At 40.8% G+C, this 22,442-nt stretch overlaps 1 protein-coding gene across 1 annotated transcript in view; it reads left to right on the forward strand.

Annotated features, from left to right (window-relative positions):
• LOC146684456 (plexin-A1-like) overlaps positions 1-22,442 on the forward strand; it is a 314,632-nt gene that overhangs the window by 211,122 nt on the left and 81,068 nt on the right. The window contains exons 11-12 of the mRNA XM_085444381.1: positions 5,785-5,881; positions 13,166-13,389. Of these exons, the coding sequence (XP_085300507.1) occupies positions 5,785-5,881; positions 13,166-13,389 (321 nt within the window). The remainder of the gene's footprint in view (positions 1-5,784; positions 5,882-13,165; positions 13,390-22,442) is intronic.

Here is a 22,442-nt window from a genome sequence, read left to right on the forward strand (position 1 = left end):
AACGTTTTGGGAGTGGCTATTTAGATGTTGCTGTTGTTGTTGTTGTTGTTTTTTTATTGCATGAAAAAACAAGCAAACTATGAAAAAAAAGTGCAAACTGGCTCAATGACAGAAAGGACCACGTTATCCTGCTATCACAACAGCAACTATTAGCAAGCATCTGCACAGGTAGCATGCTAACACAAAGCTAGCAAAGAACCCAGCATGATGTTAAACCAATAGTTGTGCCATGAAGTGATTTTCAGTAATTGCCAAAAAACTGTTGGCCATATTTAACCTTTTGTAAATGACTTGTTGGCCGTTAATCTGTCAAACGTATCTTAAAAATATCTCATGAATGATTTAAAGTAATTTTGAGCCAGAAAGAACATTACCACAACATGGACATGGGTAGCCCGACAGCCAGAGCCTTAAAAGTGGACAAAGGCAGTGATGAGCAGTCTTCACTTTCAAGGTCTAAGATATTATCCCTAGTTTCTGTTATAATCCTTAGCTTTTTTCTCCCTTTGAGTTACTGTTTTGGTTACTTTTTCTCAGTGCCTTCTGTGACCTCACTATCTGCATTCAACGGTTTGTCTAAAATGACTTTGTCATTCAGTTTCTTCCTGTTTTATTTTGAAGGTGGCTCTCTTTGCTTTTACATACCTGCTTAGTTCCTTTCCCCACCCTCATTATGGTCTTGACTGAGTTCTCCTGTGCCTTATTATCCATCTTCCTTTAGTGATTATTTAGTCTGTTTTTTCTGCTTCGCTCTTTGTCAGGTTGCTGGGTATAACTGTTGTTCCTGTGTATTCTCTCTCTCTTAAGTAGCCTACATTTACTTTGTTCTTGTTCTGCATGTAATTAGGTCACCATTACATTTGTGATAAAACGTGTTTGCTGACGCTAATTAACTGCACTTCCATGCACACAGTGTTTACAGTAGCCTGTATACCATACGTTCTCTGTGATCTTAATACTGGGGAAATTAGTTGTATCATCCATTAAAGGGGATGCGGTATCTATTTTCTTCAGTGCAAAAGCCAAAATTAAACATATGCAGTTTATTATTATTTGATAATCCCGTATTAAATTGGGTAGAACTGTAAAGGAGGACTTGCTGAGTGTATATGTGTCTGTGTGTGTGTGTGCACTAGTAGTATATTTTTAACACATACTCAGGTATCCTTCAACATGACTAATTACATGAGTGTGACCTGCACATGGACACAGACACACACACATAAATGTGTGCATGTCTTGCTTTTTCTAGCTCTGCCCCTCTCTCCAGCCAGCTGCTCTGTTTCGTTAACATCGGCACTTTTCGGTTCCTCAGACGCTCGCATGCTCCCTTGGTCTCCCTCTCTCTCTCATGCACACACACACACACACACACACACACACACACACACACACACACACACACACACACACACACACACACACACACACAGCCCATATCTATTCATACAATCCATAGAGACATGCAATCCATGGAGACGATTCATGTAGCAAGAGAATAAATGAGTGCAGAAGCAGATAACGAATGAACCTGAGCCAGGCTGGTGTGTTACTGTAATGAGGCCAGGGACGGCTTTGTGCTCACCTTGTACTTTTTACACCTCCTCCCCTTCCCTCTTCTTTTTTCTCCTCTTGTCACCTCCCCTCCCTCCCTTGTCCCCTCTCATCGCCCATCCTCCTCTCTATGCCTCTCTTGTCCCTTATCTCCTCCATGGTTAAACTTCTCTTCCTACCACTGTCCTCTACTAATTTTTTTCTTTTTGCCCCTGTTCTCTCCCTCTTACTCCCCCACCTGTTCTTCTTTTCCTCTACTTGTCAACCCATACTGACTCTCATCGCCTTTCCTCTCTTTATTCTTTGCCTCTACATTGCTGCCCTTGTGTCCTTGTTAATCCCTGCTCTCCGTTGCTAATACCACTCCTCTCACTTTCCCCTTATCTGCTCTTTAGCTTCTCTCCATCCACCTAACTTTCATCTACCACATCCTCTTTTTTCCTCCTCTCCTCTGCTCTCCTCCCTAGGGGGACCTACACTGAGAGTTGTCTCAGGTAGATTAATTACATGCAGTGACATGAAGGAGCTGGCCAGAGGCTTTAGTAATGAGTCTGATTACTCATCTCCAGCAGCTCTGTGCACTCAGGGGAGGAAAGGCGGGACAGTAGGCCAGCAGAGGGGCCTCTCAGTAGGGAAAGAGCAACTTTCACATATGGGGTTCCACCAGTACACCAGTGTTTCTGGCAGCAGCAGTACCACCAATCTGAGATGGAAGAGTCAGCTACATGCTTAAACCTTATCTCATGTTACTTAAATAATCTGACTGTGTACATTTCTTCACATTCCTCGTGAAGCCAAGAATGTGGTTTTGATTTTTTTTTGTAAGAATTATGATCAAATTAATGTGATGTTTTGCCAACAAGTAAAAAACAGTCATTTGGAGGGCAGGTTAACTTCTGACATTCTTTTTTTTTGTTAATCAAGCATTTTGATTTATCTGAGGAAAAACATGTTTATTAGGTTATAAAACCAATTTCTTATTAAGTTATTCTTTTTACTGGTTTTCACTGTGGTGCAGGTTGGTTGCCAGTTCTTCCTTGATGGCAGCCTGCATATAGACAGTGACAATCAAACATTATGTGGCAATAAATTTTGTAGACGAGCCAAGGCGATGTAGTATATTACAACTGATATTGATATTTGGTGATTTAAGTATTTGATATTTTGATGGAGGCATTTTTTAAAAAATTGATTACCTTTAACATTTGATATGTGCAATTATTCATGAGTCTTCTTGTATTACTCATTTACTTTCTGCCCAGCTCAGCTGCTTGTTGCATTTGTGGTGTTCGAAAATGAAATGCATGTTAGCACCAAGGAAGTTGCATTGTGCCCTCTGGTGGATAAACTATGCAACATTCATAACAAAGTTGAAGGGTGTTTCTCACATCTCTTCTGTCCTTTTTAAAAATATATTTTATCGGCTATTATAAATGTTGCTACTGATATATCAGCAAATAGCTAACACAGGCTGATGCATCACCCGGCTTGTATTCTACAGGAAGAACATCATGAAGGATAGAACAAGCATCAGTTTCTGTTGTAGCCCCTCCCATAACCACTGACATCACTGGTTCCAACTTTGATCCCAGTAGTATCGTGACGCAGTGGCAGTTTGTCAGGTTAGGCCACGTAACCACAGAGAAAAGCTGTGACCAGCGTAGCATTGATTTGATTTGATTTACATTCCTCTAACAATGAATCCTAACAACTCCCCTGATTAACGATCTAGTCCAATCAGCAGGCCAAAATATAACTGGTCCACTTATTTTCCATTGTAACACATGTGTCTGTGTACCTGATGACAGTCCCATCAAATTCAGCTCTACTTTATCTTCAGTGTCTAACGAGTAAATATCATTATTTATTTGAGCATGATAACCTCATATTGTAAACATCATATCAGGATTGACATTAGCTTTACAGTGTGGGTGTGTGAGTAATGCTAAATTGCAGTTTTTAAAATGGCAAAATGTGCATAATCGCATTTTGATTTACTAAATTTTATGAACTTCAGCTTTGCAGGCCCTTGGCATACCTGTTGTTTAATGACTTTATTTCTAAAGTGGTTTTAGCTTCCTCCTCTGCTGCTTCTGTCTCTTTGTGTTTCCTCTTCTCCCCTGGCTTCCATCTCCCCTCCTGTCTTATTTTTTCAGCGTTAAATCAGCTTACCATTTTTCTGGGACTCCGGAGCGTCCCCCAGGAAGCGAGTTAGACAGTGGGTGATGCTCAGTGTGACTGGGTGGCACGGTGTCACAATGTGGTTTGTGTCAGCATTTTAAACCATGTGACAGCATGAATAAAGCATGATGTGGCAGGCAGCGGGGTGGGCAGAGACTGACAAGGGAACAAGCCTGCCCAGTGTTTTGGGGAAGGCGGACAAGTCGAAACTCTTAAAGTTTAATGGGGGCCACGCCGCAGAGAGAAGAAAGGTAGTGTGTGGGGATGTGTGTGCGAGTGGGTCGTGTGGTTTCATTGGGTTTCCATAGACAGTCCTTCAACCAGTGGGATGTAATAGTGTTACTAATAAAGTCAACAGCCTACTTCATGCATGGTGCGTCAGGGTCACATTGAACTAGTGGGAAGGGAATATGTTCAGTCAGCCTTTTCTTTGTGACAGAAGTGCTTCTGGTTGAAGCTCTCCTCTCTGGAGCTGTTGACCTCCCAGAATCCTGTGGTTTCATTGGTTCATTGTTCATCACATCATCGTATTGTCTCAATAAAGATCCAGGAATCCCACATTTTTTCTTCTCTGGCTGCTTACAATGTTCCCTTTGATTTTTTTTCCCCCCGTGTTTGTGTTTTTCTTTTTCCTCAACTTGTCCATGTATTTCATCTTTTTCATTAGAAGCATAACTGAAGCTGTGACTACTCTATCAAAGCAAATCTGTTTATTTCAAAGGTTAGTATGTTTGTATGTTATTGATCTTACTCTTTATAAAAGATTGTCTTTGAGAGGTAAATGTAAAGCAGTCATATAACCCCAAAATTCAGTCTTTAGCCTGCCTTAAATGGACACTAGGGAAGTTTGTATCATTGATTGTACAATGTAGTGTTGTGGCCATAGAACAAGGGCGCATTCGCATTTAGTTTGGTTCCCCATAAGCTTTTAATTGCTTTCACTCTGCAGTTCTGTCAGCCTCGGGATGCAAATGTGAATAGTGGGTTGTACAACCAAATCTGGAAAAAGACTAGTGACTTCTGGCAGCTTTCCCCAAGTAGATGAAGTCATAGACAGCGGAACAACTGGAGTAACTGTCTATAAGTGAGCAGAAGAAAAGGAATCTTGTGGCCAGAGATGGAGAAGAAGGACACTAGATATCAAGATCAAGAGCGAAGCCTGGACAAGTGTTTCCTTGATGGAGAGAATTTTGGGGATTAAGAAGGTTTAAAAATGACACTAGCAAAAAAACCTGCTCTTCGCGACAAAACAGCATTTTTATTCTTATTTTAAAACACTCAAGTATCACATTATTATTTCCTTCAACCTCCTCCCCACAGCAAGTATGAGGTCCTGAATTGGAATAAAACAGATGCTAAGAGTAATCCCGGCAGCAATCGCAATTCCAATTGGGGGGGGGGGGGGTTAAGAAAAAGGAGTTTATTAACTTTGTCCAGCAGATGTGAACAACAACAGCAGATCAACTCCACAGTAGTGGAGAAAAGTTCAGTTTGTATCACAAGTTTGTGTGTGTGTGTGTGTGCGCATGTCTCAGGCCCCATTGCCCATACAGCATGCCTGAGCTCCATCTACCAAATCCAGTGTGTCAGTGAGCAAATTGGAAATGCCAATTTCACTTTACACCGCTCCGTATCTTATCTTTCGCTTACCCTCATCCCACCACTTAGCTCATGTGTAAATGAATAAGGTCCTCTCACACACATAGCACTCTTTGATTTCTGGCTGCCTTGCCGTCTTTGACCACCTCTCCTTTTCCGCATCGCCTCTCTCCCTCCCCTCGTCCGCCTGCATTCTTCCATGCCCGTTCAACTGTAACCCATCTGTTTTTTGTTTTTCTCTACGTGCATCCATGAAATATGTCTGTTTTGGCGGATATGGAATTCCGCTCGCGTGCGTTCTTTCGCTCTTTCCCTGCCTGCAACGAGCAAGTCTGGCTGAATCACTATGCAGATGACACTATATCCCACACAATTCTCAATTTGCATTCAATCCATTATAGAAGAACAATTTCTCACGCGTTCCTGGTCTTGTTTTTCTCTTCCCTGCAGTACGACTACGAGGGCAGCGACATCAGCGACCTGCCGGTTGACCTGTCTGTGGTGTGGAATGGAAACTTTGTCATCGACAACCCGTTCAACATTCAAGGTAGAGAGCTTTCTCTTCTCTGTGCTTCTCTGACGCCTCCTCCTTTATTGTCATCTCCCCTTGGGGAAGCATGTAAGCATTGTTACTGCAAGAAAAAAGAAAGAAGACGAATCGGCCCCGCTTGTTTAAGGGCTTGTAATGATTTTCTGCGAAGCAACAACAAGCGTGCGCAGCTGTCCTCCTCCGTAAGAAATCTGCAATTTCATTTTTGACAGACCGTCAGGGAGAAAGGTGAAAGTGTACCAGTGGTTTGGCAAAACACTGTTCACGAATTAGGGATTTAAAAGAAGAAAAGAGGGGCAGAGGGAGTGATTGATGGATAGCGATGATAACAAACAAACATCCCAACGCAGAAATTAATAGGGATGGATGTTAGAGAGGAAGATAAACAAATGGAGAACGCAATAGGCAGAAGAAAGGATGAAGAGGAAGAGCGATGGGTGGATGACAGGTTGATAAATGCGCTACGTAATGGCGGGGTGTGGGTGTGGGGGTGTAGATGTGAGTAAAGGGATTGATAAAGAAAAACAGAAAGCGACATGGAGGGATGGGATTTATTATTTTTAATCGCTATTTGTGCATGAAGTGGAAAACAATTACCAATTCTAAATTCTTTATCAAGTGTAATATATTGGGTGGTAGAGGCTAATGATTTTAGACGTCCCATTACACAAGATAATAAAAGTCTTGCTCTCAAGTGTGTCATACAGTCTTTGGCTGCGGATGCACGTGCAGCCTCAGATGAACGAACCCTCTCTGCTGCTTTCTGTCTCGCGTTTTGTTTTCGCTCTTAAAAAACTGACACCCTTGCACATTTTAATCTGGCAGCCTTTGTGCTGTATCTGACCTCTTTTTGACAGATGTTAGACGTGCCATTCACTTTCAGATGGCTCGGAAATTAGCTGCATATTGGTCACGACCTAATTCTCCTGCCTGTGCCGTGTTTTTTTGTTTAAAATTTCCTCTTTTAAGGTTTTCCGCCTGTGCCGAGACATCCTCCTCGGGGATTAAACCTGCTGCGTTTGGCACGTGCGGCGCAATATTGTAGCTGTCGCGATGAACTAAATGATCGCATTTTTATCCAATCAGCTTGATGGAGTCATTGCTGTAATTTTTAACTGTAGATTTAATGACTTTTTAACTGTGAAGAGTGTCAAGGAAGCAATACAGACCCACATTTATCAGAGAATCTGCAGGTGCTGCTCTTTGAGCAATGAGCTACTCCATCAAATAATAAAGATTGTTGAGACATCCATATTCTGAAGAAACAATGTAATAATGACATTTGCTACCACTAACAGTCACTACAGCAATAAAATTAAGATGAGGTCTCAAACACAGTAGGAGTTTGGACCATATAGTATTAACCGATGTATGTTTATGCCAAATCTGACCTAAATTAACTGTACTGGTAATCACCAAAATAATTTGTTATGTTTGTATCGTGGTTAATCCACCAGTATGAGCACACTCTTTAACTGAAATTACATTTTGAATGCTAAAATATAATTACTGTTGTTATCCATGGATTTTCAAATTTCACCGTTTTACAACAAAGCGGGGAAAAAAATTGTAAAATAGTAAAGCACATTATTATTTTTTTTTTAATTGCGATGCCAAATTACAGTTTTTTACTTCCATTCCTGAATGAAAATTTAGTTTTAGTTGTTGAACACTATGCTTGATTAATTTCTTTTTTACTTCGCTGTGCCGGCTCAAATTTTGGGTATAAATTCAGATTATTTGCTTAATGACTTTTAGTTTTACACAAGTTTTTGACATTTTTAAGCATTGGACATGAGTTTTTTTTAGGAATTTACAGTAATATATGTATCCTAAAGGCTGATAGTAAATCCAGCATTGAATAGGTAACAGGTAACACAAAACTCTGATGGTTCTGTGTTTGTGCAAGGCCACAGTGTTAGCATGTTTGTGTGTATTTAAGATTTGTCAAACTATCAAAGTTTTGTGTTTGTGTTACCTGTTACCTTTGGGTATTCACCGCTGGAGTTGCATGATTTTGGGAAGGTTATAGGTGAAATATTTGATTGCGTGTGCTGCCTGACATTTGACTCTTAATGTATTGTAAATGTTTTTAAGCCACAATTATATAATTGCATAGATGCTAAAATGGATCTGGTATGCTTTTTGTTGTTTCTGTCATATACTAGTGCATTTGTATATTAATATGAATATTTGTATATTAATATGAAGTTTACTGGAAGTGAAAAGTGTGATGTGATCCAAGCAAGGTATTGAAGCAACAGGGAGGGCTGCAGCCTTCTTTCCAATAAAGTCTATTCAAGAACTTAGAAGAAGGTAGGAGTGCACTGAGGCTCCAACCAAGTACAGAAACATACTTTTCAGGAGATGGACATCGTTGTAAGGCCTTTTTTAATAATAATGCATACTTTATTGATCCCAGTGGGGAAAATACTCTCTCTGCATCTAACCCATTCACTGAAGAAGTGAGCAGCCACCAATCAGGCGCCTGGGGGGCAGTGTGTAGGGACGGTACCTTGCTCAGGGGTACATCAGGGTAGCCGTTTAGTGGATTCAAACCCTCGACTTTCCGATCATGGGGTGACCACACGACCTACTGAGCTATCCCTGCCCCATATTGATTGATCTTGGGAATTATTCGTATAACATATACTGTGATAATTGAAGCTACAGGATTTCTGATTGTCACAAGCCTGAATTTGATTAGTTATAAAGTAGACTACAGAATTTAGTGGGTTTTTTTTGTTTTTTTTTACTTTTTGAATTAAATTACAAAACAATGAACTTCACCATGTTCTAATTGTTTCAGATGTGTTAGTACAGCATATGCTTACACTGGTAGATGCTCACGTGGATTTAAAGCCGGTTGGCTTTACATGAGCATGAGTTGAGGGGCTCTGGTAAAGCTCACTGTAACACAAAGATAATTAGAACTGTGCCTCATGCAAAGCAACTCTAGTTGAGTCTAAGAGTAAATGGACTGGTTATTATTTTTCAACTCTGCTTAACAGCTTTACACAGCGTCTCTCATTCACACAAGCACTTTTTTACCCCAAGGATACTTTGGCATGCAGACTGGAGCTGCCAGGGAACAAACTACTAACCTCCTGATTAGATGCCCTACTCTTCCTCCTGAGCCAGCCTCAGCCACCCACAGTAAAAAGATGATGCTGGAAATTAGTATGACAGATCCTCTCTTAGAAATATTGTTTTATTCCATTTTTTTTTTCTAGGCAGCTGTTGCTGTTTGGATTTGAAAGGCCTCGGTAATAAACTGTGGAGAGATTAAAATACTTGCAGGTTCTTTGGTACACAGTGTTTCTGTTGTCTTAAATCAAATCTGCTTGTGTGTTTCCTTTCACTGCATCATTCAGCAGTGGATGACAATGAAGAAGTCCAGCTTCACATAAACCAGCGTGTGCGGTTAAATTCAGTGGGTAACAAGGCCAGCGGGCAAGTAGCCGGATGGAGATCCCTAATGCAGTTAGCAAAAAGTCCATTTCTCGAAGGCTAAATTCTGTTTTCTGTCAGTCAAAAGACAAACTTTTAAAGATGATTAATATAATGTAATATAACTTCTTAGAGTGCTGCAGGGAGCTGGTGCTTTTTTTAGCCCTGGTTTACAGTTTTCAACTGAGGTCTATAGTGCAAAAAGCATGATCCACAACGCCACAGCAAGAGGAAGAAATACACAAGTTTGAAATCAACTAGAGTGGTGGGAAATATATACAATTATAGAAAGGACTGAAATGTAACATTGCTTTTACTATTTAAGGGTTAGAATCTCTGCTTTTGTTACATAATCCATTATTAGCTTTAATTCCCACATTTCCTCACAGCTCATGGTTGATTCTTTGAAAATAAACACTTCACAGGTGTAAGCTGTGAAGAATTTGGAGGGGGGAGGGGGTCATTTTTGCAAATTATGAACATAGCACATTTTTTCTCTTTTTTTTTTTAACAAGTTTCTACAGGTTTAACCTGGAATAAAACTCATAATAGGGTTTCTGACATCCAATTATTCAGCTTTGACGATATGGCAAACATTATCCAGGTAACTCTTGTGAATCGGGCCCCAGGGACTGTGTGCCACAGCGAGTACTTTGCATAACACGGAGTGGCGTTTTTCTCCGAGAGTGTGAAATCCAAGGATCTGCGACGCGGTGTATATGTCAGTGTGAACTCGACACAAATGTTCCTGTTGTTGCGACTTCGAGGTGGTGGTGCCTGGCGAGAATCCGTGCAGGCAGGCATCCAAAGGTAGCGGTTTGCTCTTCAAACACAACACAAACATCAGCACGCTTCTTAAAAGCGTGCTTTCTAAATCCGTCCTCATTCATGCAGTCTTCATAAAGGCGTTCTCCTCCTTTTTTTCCCTTCTTCTTCTCTCCATCCTCTAATAATCCCTCCCAGTTCCATCCCCGTCTCCCTCTTCCTGAATCAGAGCCGTGTCATTCGTCTGAGGCAGAGCCGCTCGGCGCCGGCCCAGATTTGCCCCGGTGTAAAGTGGAGATGTTAATGTTAATTAAATCATTCATTTGGTTCAGATTAATTAGCGTCGCGCTACTTTTAAGACGAGCCGTAGCTAATCAGATTAGGCCGAGCCGAGGGCCGAGGCGGGCAGATGGATACGGAAGAGGCTCGCTTTGAAGTCCGGCTGCTGTCTGTCTGACAGAGAGTAGAAGGCGGGAAGAGCTTGTTACATGTTCTCGTGCTCCCCCCCCCCCCCCCCCATCTCTGTTTTTCCACTTCATCTGTTTAACTGGTGTGACGGCAAACAAACCTGCCGGCAGGTTTTGACAATGTTGCAGCGACTGAGATAATTATGATGCTGATAAGCAGATGACAAAACAGAAGTAAAAGAAAACCAAAAAAACATTTCTGGTACGTTCAGCTGTCTTGTTTGCATGGACTCTCACACTCTCTGTTGAATAAGGTCTCTCTCTGTCTCTCATTTCCTCTCCCTTTTTTGGCTCGCTGTGTTCTCTCTGATTCTCTCGGCCTCGCGGGGCCCCACACCATCTTTAAATTCATAACAATCCTTGTTGCTGTTTTGTTAACAAGCACAGCTAAAATTTATCCTCCTCCCTGCTTCCTTTCATCTCCCTCTCCTCCAACTTCTTAGGTGTTTGAGGTTTTAATTTATTTATTTATCTATTTATTTATTCAGTTTTACTTTTAATGACTTTTTTCCCCACTCTGCAGAGTTTGGGGAGGAATGTGTTGTTGTTTTTTTTAACACAACAAATTATCAATTCCCTATTGGCGTTTGAAGACATTACCTGTTGAATTAATTTCTGTGATATCCCTCTTGGTGGCTTGTTAATTTTTTTCCCTCCATTTATCTGCGGAAACAGTTATTTTCTCATTGGCACAGCCTCGGAGTGGTAATAATCACCTACTGAAGGTTTTAGGTGTTGTGTGGGTGATTAACATTCATTTATGCTGTTCCTTTGCTCTTTCTCTTCCTCATACACAGAAACTCCTGATTGCTTTTTTTTTTCTTGCCACTGCTGCTTTCTTTCAAATGAACAACTTAAAAAACTTTCTGTTCATCAAATATTTCATGAACATCATGCTGAATATAACGTTTCTCAAAATTTGAAACATGACAGATAGCCTGCTCAATAAGATAAATGTAGGGTCCTGGAATACATAAACGAAGCATTTATTTATTGTTTTTGGAAGTCTGCTGGAGTGCTTTCTCCTTAAATTAAAAAATTAGGTAAAGACTGCCTTTGCTAAATGAAAAATTTGGCAGTGGTTAGTTAGCTTAGCCTAGCATAAAAGCCTGTAAATCGGGCTGTGAGCTAGCTTGGCGCTAAAAGATATTTTTCTATTAATTTAAACAAGCTAAAATTGTTAGTCAATGCTTTTTGTTTTTTTTAGCCACATGGTGCAAATCACAAGTGTTACACACCAGCCTGGGGGGGGGGGGGCTGGAGTGCAACACAAGAAAAATAATAAAAAGTAGTAAATCACACAGCCACAGCTTTACAATGACTAGTCATTTTATTAACTTGACAGGTAGCGAGCATCAGGGTGGGCATGGCCAAAACAACAAACAAAATACACTGGAAATGAATCAGAACTAACTTGCCTATAGTGAATCAACCCGATTCGGGTTGATTCAAAAGTTTCGGGTAGAAGGTTGTAAAAGAAACGGCTTCCCACCCCTACAGCTACCATGTCCAGATACGACTCTCTAAACTGTTTTTACTGCAGCTCAGCTCTGTCACACGCCACAAGGGCCCCAAACGCGCAGCTCACTGGAAACAGGAAGTAGTAGGAGAGGCTGCCGGCCCAGTCAGGTCCCAATTTGTAGCTGGCCTCATTCCCTCTTCCAGTAACAGCACCACACAGCACCAATGACCTGGGTCATAACACAAGCAACTGTATGTTAAAAATAAAAAGGAGTTTTGGCAGTTTGCTGGTCTGGAGCATTGTGGTGTGCGTTACCATCAGCAATCATCTGAAAGAAGCAATTGTTGCTGCAGTCTGAAAAGGGTTATGCGTTCATTCATCAAACATTGTAAACATCCAAGAAAAATGTCCAAAATCCCAAATCCACCTCCCATGCAGTGCGCAGCTCAGAGAAACTAAAAAAAAAAATATCTCAGACTATACAGGCCTTAGAATTTAGATTTTAATATCCAAGACAGCACAATTAGAAAAAGAACTAAAAGTCTAGCTTTTCTGGAGGGTTTCCAAGATAAAGACCATGTCACCATGGCTTAACTTTGCAAAATTGCATTTGAAAAAGCCAAAGGCCTTTTAGAACAACGTCCATTGGACAGGCGAGAGCAAAGTGGAGATATTTGGCCTGAATACTCAAACACAGCACATCAGCACAAACAGCTCATACCCTCTGTCAAGCTCGGTGGTGTTCTGCAGCCACAGAACCTGGGCACCTTGCAGCTGCTGAGTTGACCATAAACCCTCTGTTCACAGTATTCTCGTGTCAGATGTTAAGCCATCTGTCTGACAGTTACACTTACCTAAAGTAGGTCATGCAACAGGATAATGATCTCAAACACATGAGCAAAAATGACAACAGAACATCATTTTCACACTGATTTTGGAAACGGGGTGACTAGCATGCCATTTGTGTAAACCTTTACATGCCATAGCCATAAATTAATTCCTACCAAGCAAAGGTAGCCATTATTATGACTGTTGTTCACCCCTTTGACCATAATTTTATCCTTCACAGCAACTGCTTTACAATAATGTTTGATTACAGCTCAAATCCTATTGCATATGTTTCTGTCTCTCCACCAGCTCACCTGTACAAGTGCAGGGCATTGCGGGACAGCTGTGGTATGTGCCTGAAGGCCAACCCCAGGTTTGAGTGCGGTTGGTGTGTTCAGGACAGGAAGTGTTCCCTCAGGCAGGAGTGCACCGGAGGAGGCAATTCCCACCTCCCCCTCCAGCTGGCAGAAGGTGGAGGGTGGATGCACGCCACATCTGGAAACAGCCGCTGCACCCACCCCAAGATCACCAAGGTAAGTAAGTGTGTCTGCCTGTTAAGGCTGCACACTTAAAAGTTGGTACCACCCACTGTGAACATGACCGGCTTTGAGATATACAGATAGTGTATGTGTGAGAGAGCATGCTAGGATACTTTCAGATGCTTGTACGGCTGTTCTGTGTGTAGCTGCTTTTTGACAGTTGTCACTTTGTACTTGACTGTGGAGTACTGGGTCATTTAGCATTTTGTAGTGTAGAATGTGAGAGTAAATGGCATCTATTACTCTACAGGTGTCTGATCCACTCTGTGTGAGTAACACACATAATTAAAAACATTCAGCCTTTTTTTTTTTTTGACACCCTCCCACACAAATGCATCAAAACTGAAATAAAATGCAACACACTCAGACTCATTGGTCACATTTTCTACAGTTAATGTGAAAAAGTTTCCAGGTTCATGGAAAGACAGGAATGAGCTTGGTGACCTTTCACATGAGTCTGAGTGTGCTCCAAATAACAGAAACATTTTTAATATAACTAACTAACAATGATGCTGCATTGGAAATTAATAGAAACCACCTCTGATGATTTTTTTCCTTAATAAAGAAGTGAGTTCTTTAAACTGGTTGAGTTGTGGTCTCGTATCACAGCACCTTAATTGAGGAGAATTTTAAGCGTGATAAAATGATTTAGCCCTCATTTTTGAATTTTCATTGTGTAGCAGTGTTTTAATGAATCTAATATATAAATAATACATTATAGCTTAAAAAGGACGCAAGTTTGTGTTTTTTAAATAATCTTTGAACTCACCTGTTTTTGCAGCTGTTTTTGGATTAAATGGACAAATTTGCTGCGTTTATTTTTTTTTCAAAAAAGCTTGATTTTTCCGATTTTTCCGATCTGAATAAACAGATCTGACCAGTCAGACCGCTGCAATTTACAGGTGTGCTGTGGCTCAAGACATTCCCGTGCTAAATATACAATGATATGGCAATAGTAAAATAATACTAGTTTAGATACAGAGGTAGACGTCGCTCTGGGTCTCTGAAAGGATCTCTCCACTTCCTGAGATGTGGTCTCTCAGCACGTTCTCACTCCCGAGGCGTAATACAGTGACATTTTGTCAAGTCCCGCGGCGTTCCTGAGGAACGCGAAAGGTGACCGTCCACGTTCTTATGCCACACGCCGGGTTATGGGACTATGGGACATCTAGTTTTTTTCTTCTTTTCTAGAACTCTGATTTTTTTCTCAGAATTCTGTAAAAGAAGAAAAAAAAAAAGACGTTCCCACTTTTATTTCCAGTGACCCTAATCCTCTTCTGTATTCATTCCAAGCAGTTTCCTGTTTCCTGATTTTTCTGATTTCGTAATATATGAACGTGTCAGGTGCCCAGAAGTGTAACATATCAACGGTTTGTCACTTAGCGTAAAATGTTTTACGCTTTGGGAGTGAGAAAGTGTTGGGTCCCTGCCTCAAACTAATTTTTTCACCCTGTGTTTCTTGGGGATGATATTATTCAGAAAAAAAAAACCCCACAACGTTTTTGATGTGTGTATACGTTACACAACAAGTTTGCATTGGAAAAATCCAGAATTTTGTGTTGTTTGCAACGCACTCGGTCTTTAATGATCTTCAATCCATTAGAATTACAAGTACTTATTTCACTTTTTTTTAAAATAAAGTTATAGAATTAAAGACAAAAGCTTCTGAGGGGAGGAACTGTGGAAACTACACTTTTGACTCATTGATGGTCATAATGCTTTTTGTCAAAGCAGCAGCAGAGAGATCTGTATTTTCTCACGTTATTTCCTGAGGTGTACAGTAGGCGAAAAAACATTTACTAAAACTTTTATCTTTCACTTGCTGTTTGAACTGAAATGTAACTCTGCTCTGAAGATAATTAAGTCCACTGATTCCACCGATGCAAATGTGAGACTTCAAAGTAAGTAAGGATAAGCACATGCAGTGCTGCACGAGACATCACTGGAAAGACAAAGGGTGAGAAGCCTCCAATGCCAACCAGCCGCAACCAGCGACAGCCAAAAGAAAGTCTTCTGATCGAAACTGCCTCCAAGTGATATACAGTTTCTAAAATCGCCTGCGAAGAAAAGCAGCGCGGCTTCTTTGAGCATAATCTTGTCAACTCGTGAAGACAGTCGTGTCACCTGTGGAGATCCAAGGCACGGCAAACTTTGATAGGCCGTTGCGTCAGCTCCCTTTGTTGAAGCCCCTGTGGTCACGAAAGCCCTACGTGTCCTGAACCCAGAATGAAAGCTGCTCCATTTTAATGTGTTGCTATTAAAACGCACACATGATGGGACCTTGCGCCTGCCCTTGGCACAGAAATGGTGTTATTACTCACTATTACATCAAACCGCTACTCCAGGAAGAGAGAGCGCGAGAGAGCCACGTAAAACTTTGTTTGGCTTTTCTATTTTTTTCTTTTTTTTCTTTTTTTAAACAGTCTTTTAGTTATGGTGCTTTTTGTATGCCGCTGTCGTTACATGTAGTATTGAGGAGGTCTGGTTAATATGCGTCTTATCTTTTAATTTTGACAAAAGTCATGAATTTTCTGTGCGAAACTCAAATGGCTATGAAGTACAAATGAAACTGGTGACACTTTCTTGATATCAGTTGTTAAATCTTTGTCCCCTAACTCATTATCATCCATTATCTATGTGCATATGTTTTCAGAGACGTGAGGCTTATTAAAGTCTCAGTTCGCGGAACGTTTCAGTTTTTATAGTATGATTCATTCACAACTCGGTCTGACTTTAATAGTAACAATTGGTGTGTTCAGACATCATTAGTGCTGTGTGGATGTATTCTTCCGTCTGTATTTGAGTCAGCCTGTTTGTGAATGCGGACGCTTACAGCATGTTTGTTTTATGTTGCCATAAATGTGAAGGAGAGGGTGTGTGAGTGATGTGTTTTCATATTATGGTAATGGTCCAGGTTGTGTGAAACAGACTAATGAATGTCTAACAAGATATAAAAGTAGAAACTTTTATATCTCGCTGTTATTTCTGTGATAAGGAAAGAGAGGGAGACAATATCAGATGTCTTTATTTCTCTTCACTCACACAAGCTTTCTGCCTGTAGCAGATATTACTTTTAACATGGGTGATAACTTTAGAGTCTCTGTTTTTTTTGTTTTGTTTTTTTTTCAGGTGTATCTGTTATTGTAATTCCTACTTCTGCTCAGTGAAAGTCATTTTGTTGACTTGAATAGTGTAATTAACACATTGGCAAAAAGTGGCTCACTAGCTAAACCGTGCAGTGTTGAATATATGACAGTTGATTGTTACATTTGTCAGTGAAAATAGGCTATGTGGACAGGCCGTTCTTACTTGAAGCTTCAATAAATAGAGGATTTAAGTTTTTGGTCATAATAATTTTAATGTCAAACAGGTTCATTGGTCTCTACTCAGTTCAATTCAGTTTTATTTATACAGCACCGAATCACAACAACATTTGCCTCAAGGCGCTTTATATTGTAGACCCTACAATAATACATACAGGGAGTGCAGAATTATTAGGCAAATGAGTATTTTGTCCACATCATCCTCTTCATGCATGTTGTCTTACTCCAAGCTGTATAGGCTCGAAAGCCTACTACCAATTAAGCATATTAGGTGATGTGCATCCCTGTAATGAGAAGGGGTGTGGTCTAATGACATCAACACCCTATATCAGGTGTGCATAATTATTAGGCAACGTCCTTTCCTTTGGCAAAATGGGTCAAAAGAAGGACTTGACAGGCACAGAAAAGTCAAAAATAGTGAGATATCTTGCAGAGGGATGCAGCAGTCTCAAAATTGCAAAGCTTCTGAAGAGTGATCATCGAACAATCAAGCGTTTCATTCAAAATAGTCAACAGGGTCGCAAGGAGCGTGTGGAAAAACCAAGGCACAAAATAACTGCCCATGAACTGAGAAAAGTCAAGCGTGCAGCTGCCAAGATGCCACTTGCCACCAGTTTGGCCATATTTCAGAGCTGCAACATCACTGGAGTGCCCAAAAGCACAAGGTGTGCAATACTCAGAGACATGGCCAAGGTAAGAAAGGCTGAAAGACGACCACCACTGAACAAGACACACAAGCTGAAACGTCAAGACTGGGCCAAGAAATATCTCAAGACTGATTTTTCTAAGATTTTATGGACTGATGAAATGAGAGTGAGTCTTGATGGGCCAGATGGATGGGCCCGTGGCTGGATTGGTAAAGGGCAGAGAGCTCCAGTCCGACTCAGACGCCAGCAATGTGGAGGTGGAGTACTGGTTTGGGCTGGTATCATCAAAGATGAGCTTGTGGGGCCTTTTCGGGTTGAGGATGGAGTCAAGCTCAACTCCCAGTCCTACTTCCAGTTTCTGGAAGACACCTTCTTCAAGCAGTGGTACAGGAAGAAGTCTGCATCCTTCAAGAAAAACATGATTTTCATGCAGGACAATGCTGCATCACACGCGTCCAAGTACTCCACAGCGTGGCTGGCAAGAAAGGGTATAAAAGAAGAAAAACTAATGACATGGCCTCCTTGTTCACCTGATCTGAACCCCATTGAGAACCTGTGGTCCATCATCAAATGTGAGATTTACCAGGAGTGAAAACAGTACACCTCTCTGAACAGTGTCTGGGAGGCTGTGGTTGCTGCTGCACGCAATGTTGATGGTGAACAGATCAAAACACTGACAGAATCCATGGATGGCAGGCTTTTGAGTGTCCTTGCAAAGAAAGGTGGCTATATTGGTCGTTGATTTGTTTTTGTTTTGTTTTTGAATGTCAGAAATGTATATTTGTGAATGTGGAGATGTTATATTGGTTTCACTGGTAAAAATAAATAATTGAAATGGGTATATATTTGTTTTTTGTTAAGTTGCCTAATAATTATGCACAGTAATAGTCACCTGCACACACAGATATCCCCCTAAAATAGCTAAAACTAAAAACAAACTAAAAACTACTTCCAAAAACATTCAGCTTTGATATTAATGAGTTTTTTGGGTTCATTGAGAACATGGTTGTTGTTCAATAATAAAATTATTCCTCAAAAATACAACTTGCGTAATAATTCTGCACTCCCTATACAGAGAAAAACCCAACAATCCCAAAGATGAGCAACGACTTTGGCAACAGTAGGAAGGACAAACTCCCTTTTAACAGAAAGAAACCTCCGGCACAACCAGGCTCGGGGGGGTGGGGCAGCCATCTGCTACAACCGGTTGGGGTGAGAGAAGGAAGACAGAACAAAAGACATGCTGTGGAAGTATGATTCAATGGAGAGAGGTCTATTAACACATAGTGATTGAGAAAGGTGACTGAAGAAGAAATGCTCAGTGCATCATGAGAATCCCCCGGCAGCCTACACCTATTGCAGCATAACTAAGGATAACACTATGACGTTTTTGTGATCACTGTCCTTTTATTTAGCTGTTTTCAGCCGGAGGTGACAAGAAAAAATACATTAATAACATCAAAGTCAAAGTAAACTTCTTATTGTCATCTCTGCTATATCCAGTGCAGCATATAGAGAGACGAGACGACAAGGCTCCGGTTACATCAGTGCAACAAAACCTAATAAATAGACATAAAGGAAGTAAGAAAATATATATTTTCTTTGCAATACAACATGAAGCTCATTAGATTAGAACAGTGATGGTCTGTGCAAAAAGCCGTGCTTAGCTCCGTCTCTTGTTTTCTCTTCTGGTCTGGCAAAATACTTTGTTGCATCTGTTTACATTCTCTTGCTGGAACTGCAAGATCTCAAAAAAGACAACAAGCATGGCCGGCATGACAGCATGTATTCTGCGATGTCCCAGATCACCGAAGGGCGAGATTACACGGCAAACCCAATCTGATCCAATGACCCCGTAACAGTTAGTTAAGTCTAATCTTAAAATTAAGATTCGATTTTTGACTCAACAGTGGCTCAGTTTTGTATTTGTCGAGGTGGGAATTTCAAAAAATAGCCAAGATATTAAAGGGTTAAATTGGACACACAGCAAAAGCTGCGTTTTAAACTTTCAAAGCTTCACGAACTTCATGCAGTTGTGGGTTAAAAAGAGGTTTTTATATGTTTGCATTTTAATGCAAAGCAGTTTCTTAGTGTCTGTGATTATAAACACTAATGTTGTCACACTGTCATTTTAAAATAACACTTTATTGTCGAAATCAGTCTTTCCAAACCAACACTGCTTTCACTATTTACGGCAGGTGTTTTGGTGCATCTTCATAGTACCACCAGGTAAGTGTTCAAAGTCTCTCAATATAAAGGTGATGCCCCTGAAAATAAAAGCCTTTTAATGTTATTGTGATCTGAATCTGAACACAATTCATATTCTCTTTGAAAGCGCTGAACAATGATAAATGTTTCAATAACATTTGTCTCAGACAGTTTAGTTAGCAGAACTCTCGAACCATTTTCTGACCACATAAATACCTTTCCCAGTTTCTATCTGCCCTTCCATGGCTCCCATGTGCTATTGGTTACCATTCAGTCCACAGCAGGATTGTGCCCGCAAATAAAATGTTTGTAGATGCCGGATGACAGACTACGAGGAAACCACTGCTGTAATACTGATGATTTGATGTGGCTACACTGTGGTTAGGCCTGTAATATAAAAGGTCACATCACCACAGAGTGATGCCCCAGTACTTTACCACCAAGTGATTCCCGCTCAGTGGTACTTAAAAGAAGTGGCCAAGCAAAAGAAGAAAAATGTGCAATAAGATTTAGTAGATTGTTTTCCATCCATGTTACAGTATATAATATGTTATATGACCAACAGTGCAATATAATGGTCTAATGCAATGGTTCTTTACTAGCTGTGATGCTTTTCATCATTGTCAAAACTCAAATTCCACATTCCCATTCAAAGCTGCCACTCAGAGTCAGAGAAAATTCAAACAGTATGAAACAATGTCAGACTGCATAATGGGGACATAGCAAAGCTGTTCAGATTGAATGTTAGACTATTAGCTGACCAACTCCAGCATTCAGTGGTTAGTGGTTAGAAGCTGGCAGACTCTATGTTTTAGTAGTATGCATCCTCTAGTGTTTGTGTTCCTCGATCTCAGTCAAACCTCAGTCTGGTTTCTCATGTGGAACAATTACATCTGCTAGTCTTTTGCAGTTATGACTTAAGGCTTGTGTGTTACAGCACAAATGTAGTTCTGTTATATCAGATTACTTTCTTAAAGAATCCAAAACGCCTGAGGTCCGTTTTCAACTTCGGGGTGTCTGTGCTTTACATAACCCAGGGACCGGTGGTTATGTGCCTCTGAATGTAGTCGTGTTGTGTCAAATCACTGCAAACATGAGTCCAAATCTGCCTGAGGTCCCATTTCCACACTGTGGCGTCTCTGCATGCCCAGAGGCTCACTGAGCACTGGTTATCATTTTATGTGTTGCCACACTTTTATACTTTCAAGATATTTTCAGAGCTTCCAATAGAAATTCATTCTTCCATGTCAGAGGAAATTTTTATAAAAGTGGACAACTAAATAAATATAAGATCCACTGCATTCTTTCATTTATACTAGCTTAAAGGTATAGTACTCATATACATATCCTAATATAGTTCATCTGAGGCAAAACTCCTGAACTTACTGAAGTCTGTTCTATGAAGCACCTATGGTCCCAGTCACACAGCCGTAGAGACCAGTCGTGACCATCTGGCAACTACCAGTTGCTAGGGTAGAATCTCTTTTCCCAGAACGATTGGCAGGTGGTTACTGGCAATTGCTATGAATTAATGGCTAAAGACAGGCTTAGAGACCAGACTCTAAGTGACTCCACGGGAAGTGCAACTTGCAACTGATTTCACCTAGCAACAACCAGCAACGACTTGCCAACCAGTTGGGGAATATAGTTTTCCCTAACAGCGAGACTTTCCCAGCTTGTCGCCAAACCCTCTCTAGGCCGGTGCGACAGAGGCCTATGGTAGAATATAAGTCATGGAACAATCGGTCCAATATTGGTCCACTGCTTTACATACAGCTGGTTATACCAGTTTCGTGGCTTTGTTGATGTTTTCCTTTCTGAGGAACTCATCAAGCTCAGTGTATGCAGATTCCCTAACACTCTCTCCTAACTCCAAGACGAGTTGGGTTAAAGTTTCACTTAAGTTCTCGTCACTATCAGTGCCTTTACTAATAAAGCTACACATGGAAACATAGAAACATATATACATATTAGCCTCTACAAGATACAGCTACACTATTGTGGTTGCAAATTGTTCAGAATCGGTGCATAAGCTGCTGTGATTTGCTCTATCTCTAACCCCCTCTGCGTCTCTTACTCAAGTCCGTACTCTAGTACTGTGAATGTCTGTCCACCTTCACTTTAGGTGTTATTACATATAAAAGCTGTATTTTAGAGGAATTCAGACAAACAGATAGAAAATTCTGGGGGAACACCACTTTCTTGGATACTATTAGTTAAAATTATGTTCCCATGCAAGGTTTTTGCCATGGCCATTATGACCATTATGTGTGTTTACGGTGTCATAGTATATGGCCCCATAGTCATCACTGGTCCCTTTCTGAATACCACCCCCACATAATGGTGGAAATCCCTTTAAAAGCACTCTTCTTTCTTTCTCTCTGTTGCTTCTCTGTCTGTGGCCCTGCCAGTGTTTATATCCCAGGGCTGGGTGGCTAGCTGATATTGTGTTTTGTGGTATCATAGCTCCATTCTTCCAAAACCATCTGAAGGCCCATTTCCACACCCCGGCATCTGTTGTCCATATCATACCCTGGAGCTTGATGGCTACTCACTCTGGTCAGTGTTTACCAGCTCTCGTGTTTGTGGTGCCGAGGCTCCGCTGGCGCCTGAGGTTCCAGCATGAGTAAGCTTCCAAATAGTAAGCAGCGAGAATATTCTCTTTCTTACTCCCTCAGTTTACTTTTTTTTTCTTTCTCGCAGCATGTAGAGGATCCATTTACAAACCCAAACATGCAATCATCCCGTTTCTGGTCATCATAAAGATGCATTCTGTCAATGCAATGTTTATTTCTCTAAAACACGGGATCTCAGTTGCAACAAATGTATGTTTTTTGGTGATGGTGTGTTTACGCATTGTGAATATGTG

Source organism: Copadichromis virginalis, linkage group LG20, assembly GCF_057382275.1.
Source record: "Copadichromis virginalis isolate Kocher_CV1m ecotype Utaka linkage group LG20, C_Virginalis_male_GT1.1, whole genome shotgun sequence".
NCBI lineage: Eukaryota > Metazoa > Chordata > Actinopteri > Cichliformes > Cichlidae > Copadichromis > Copadichromis virginalis.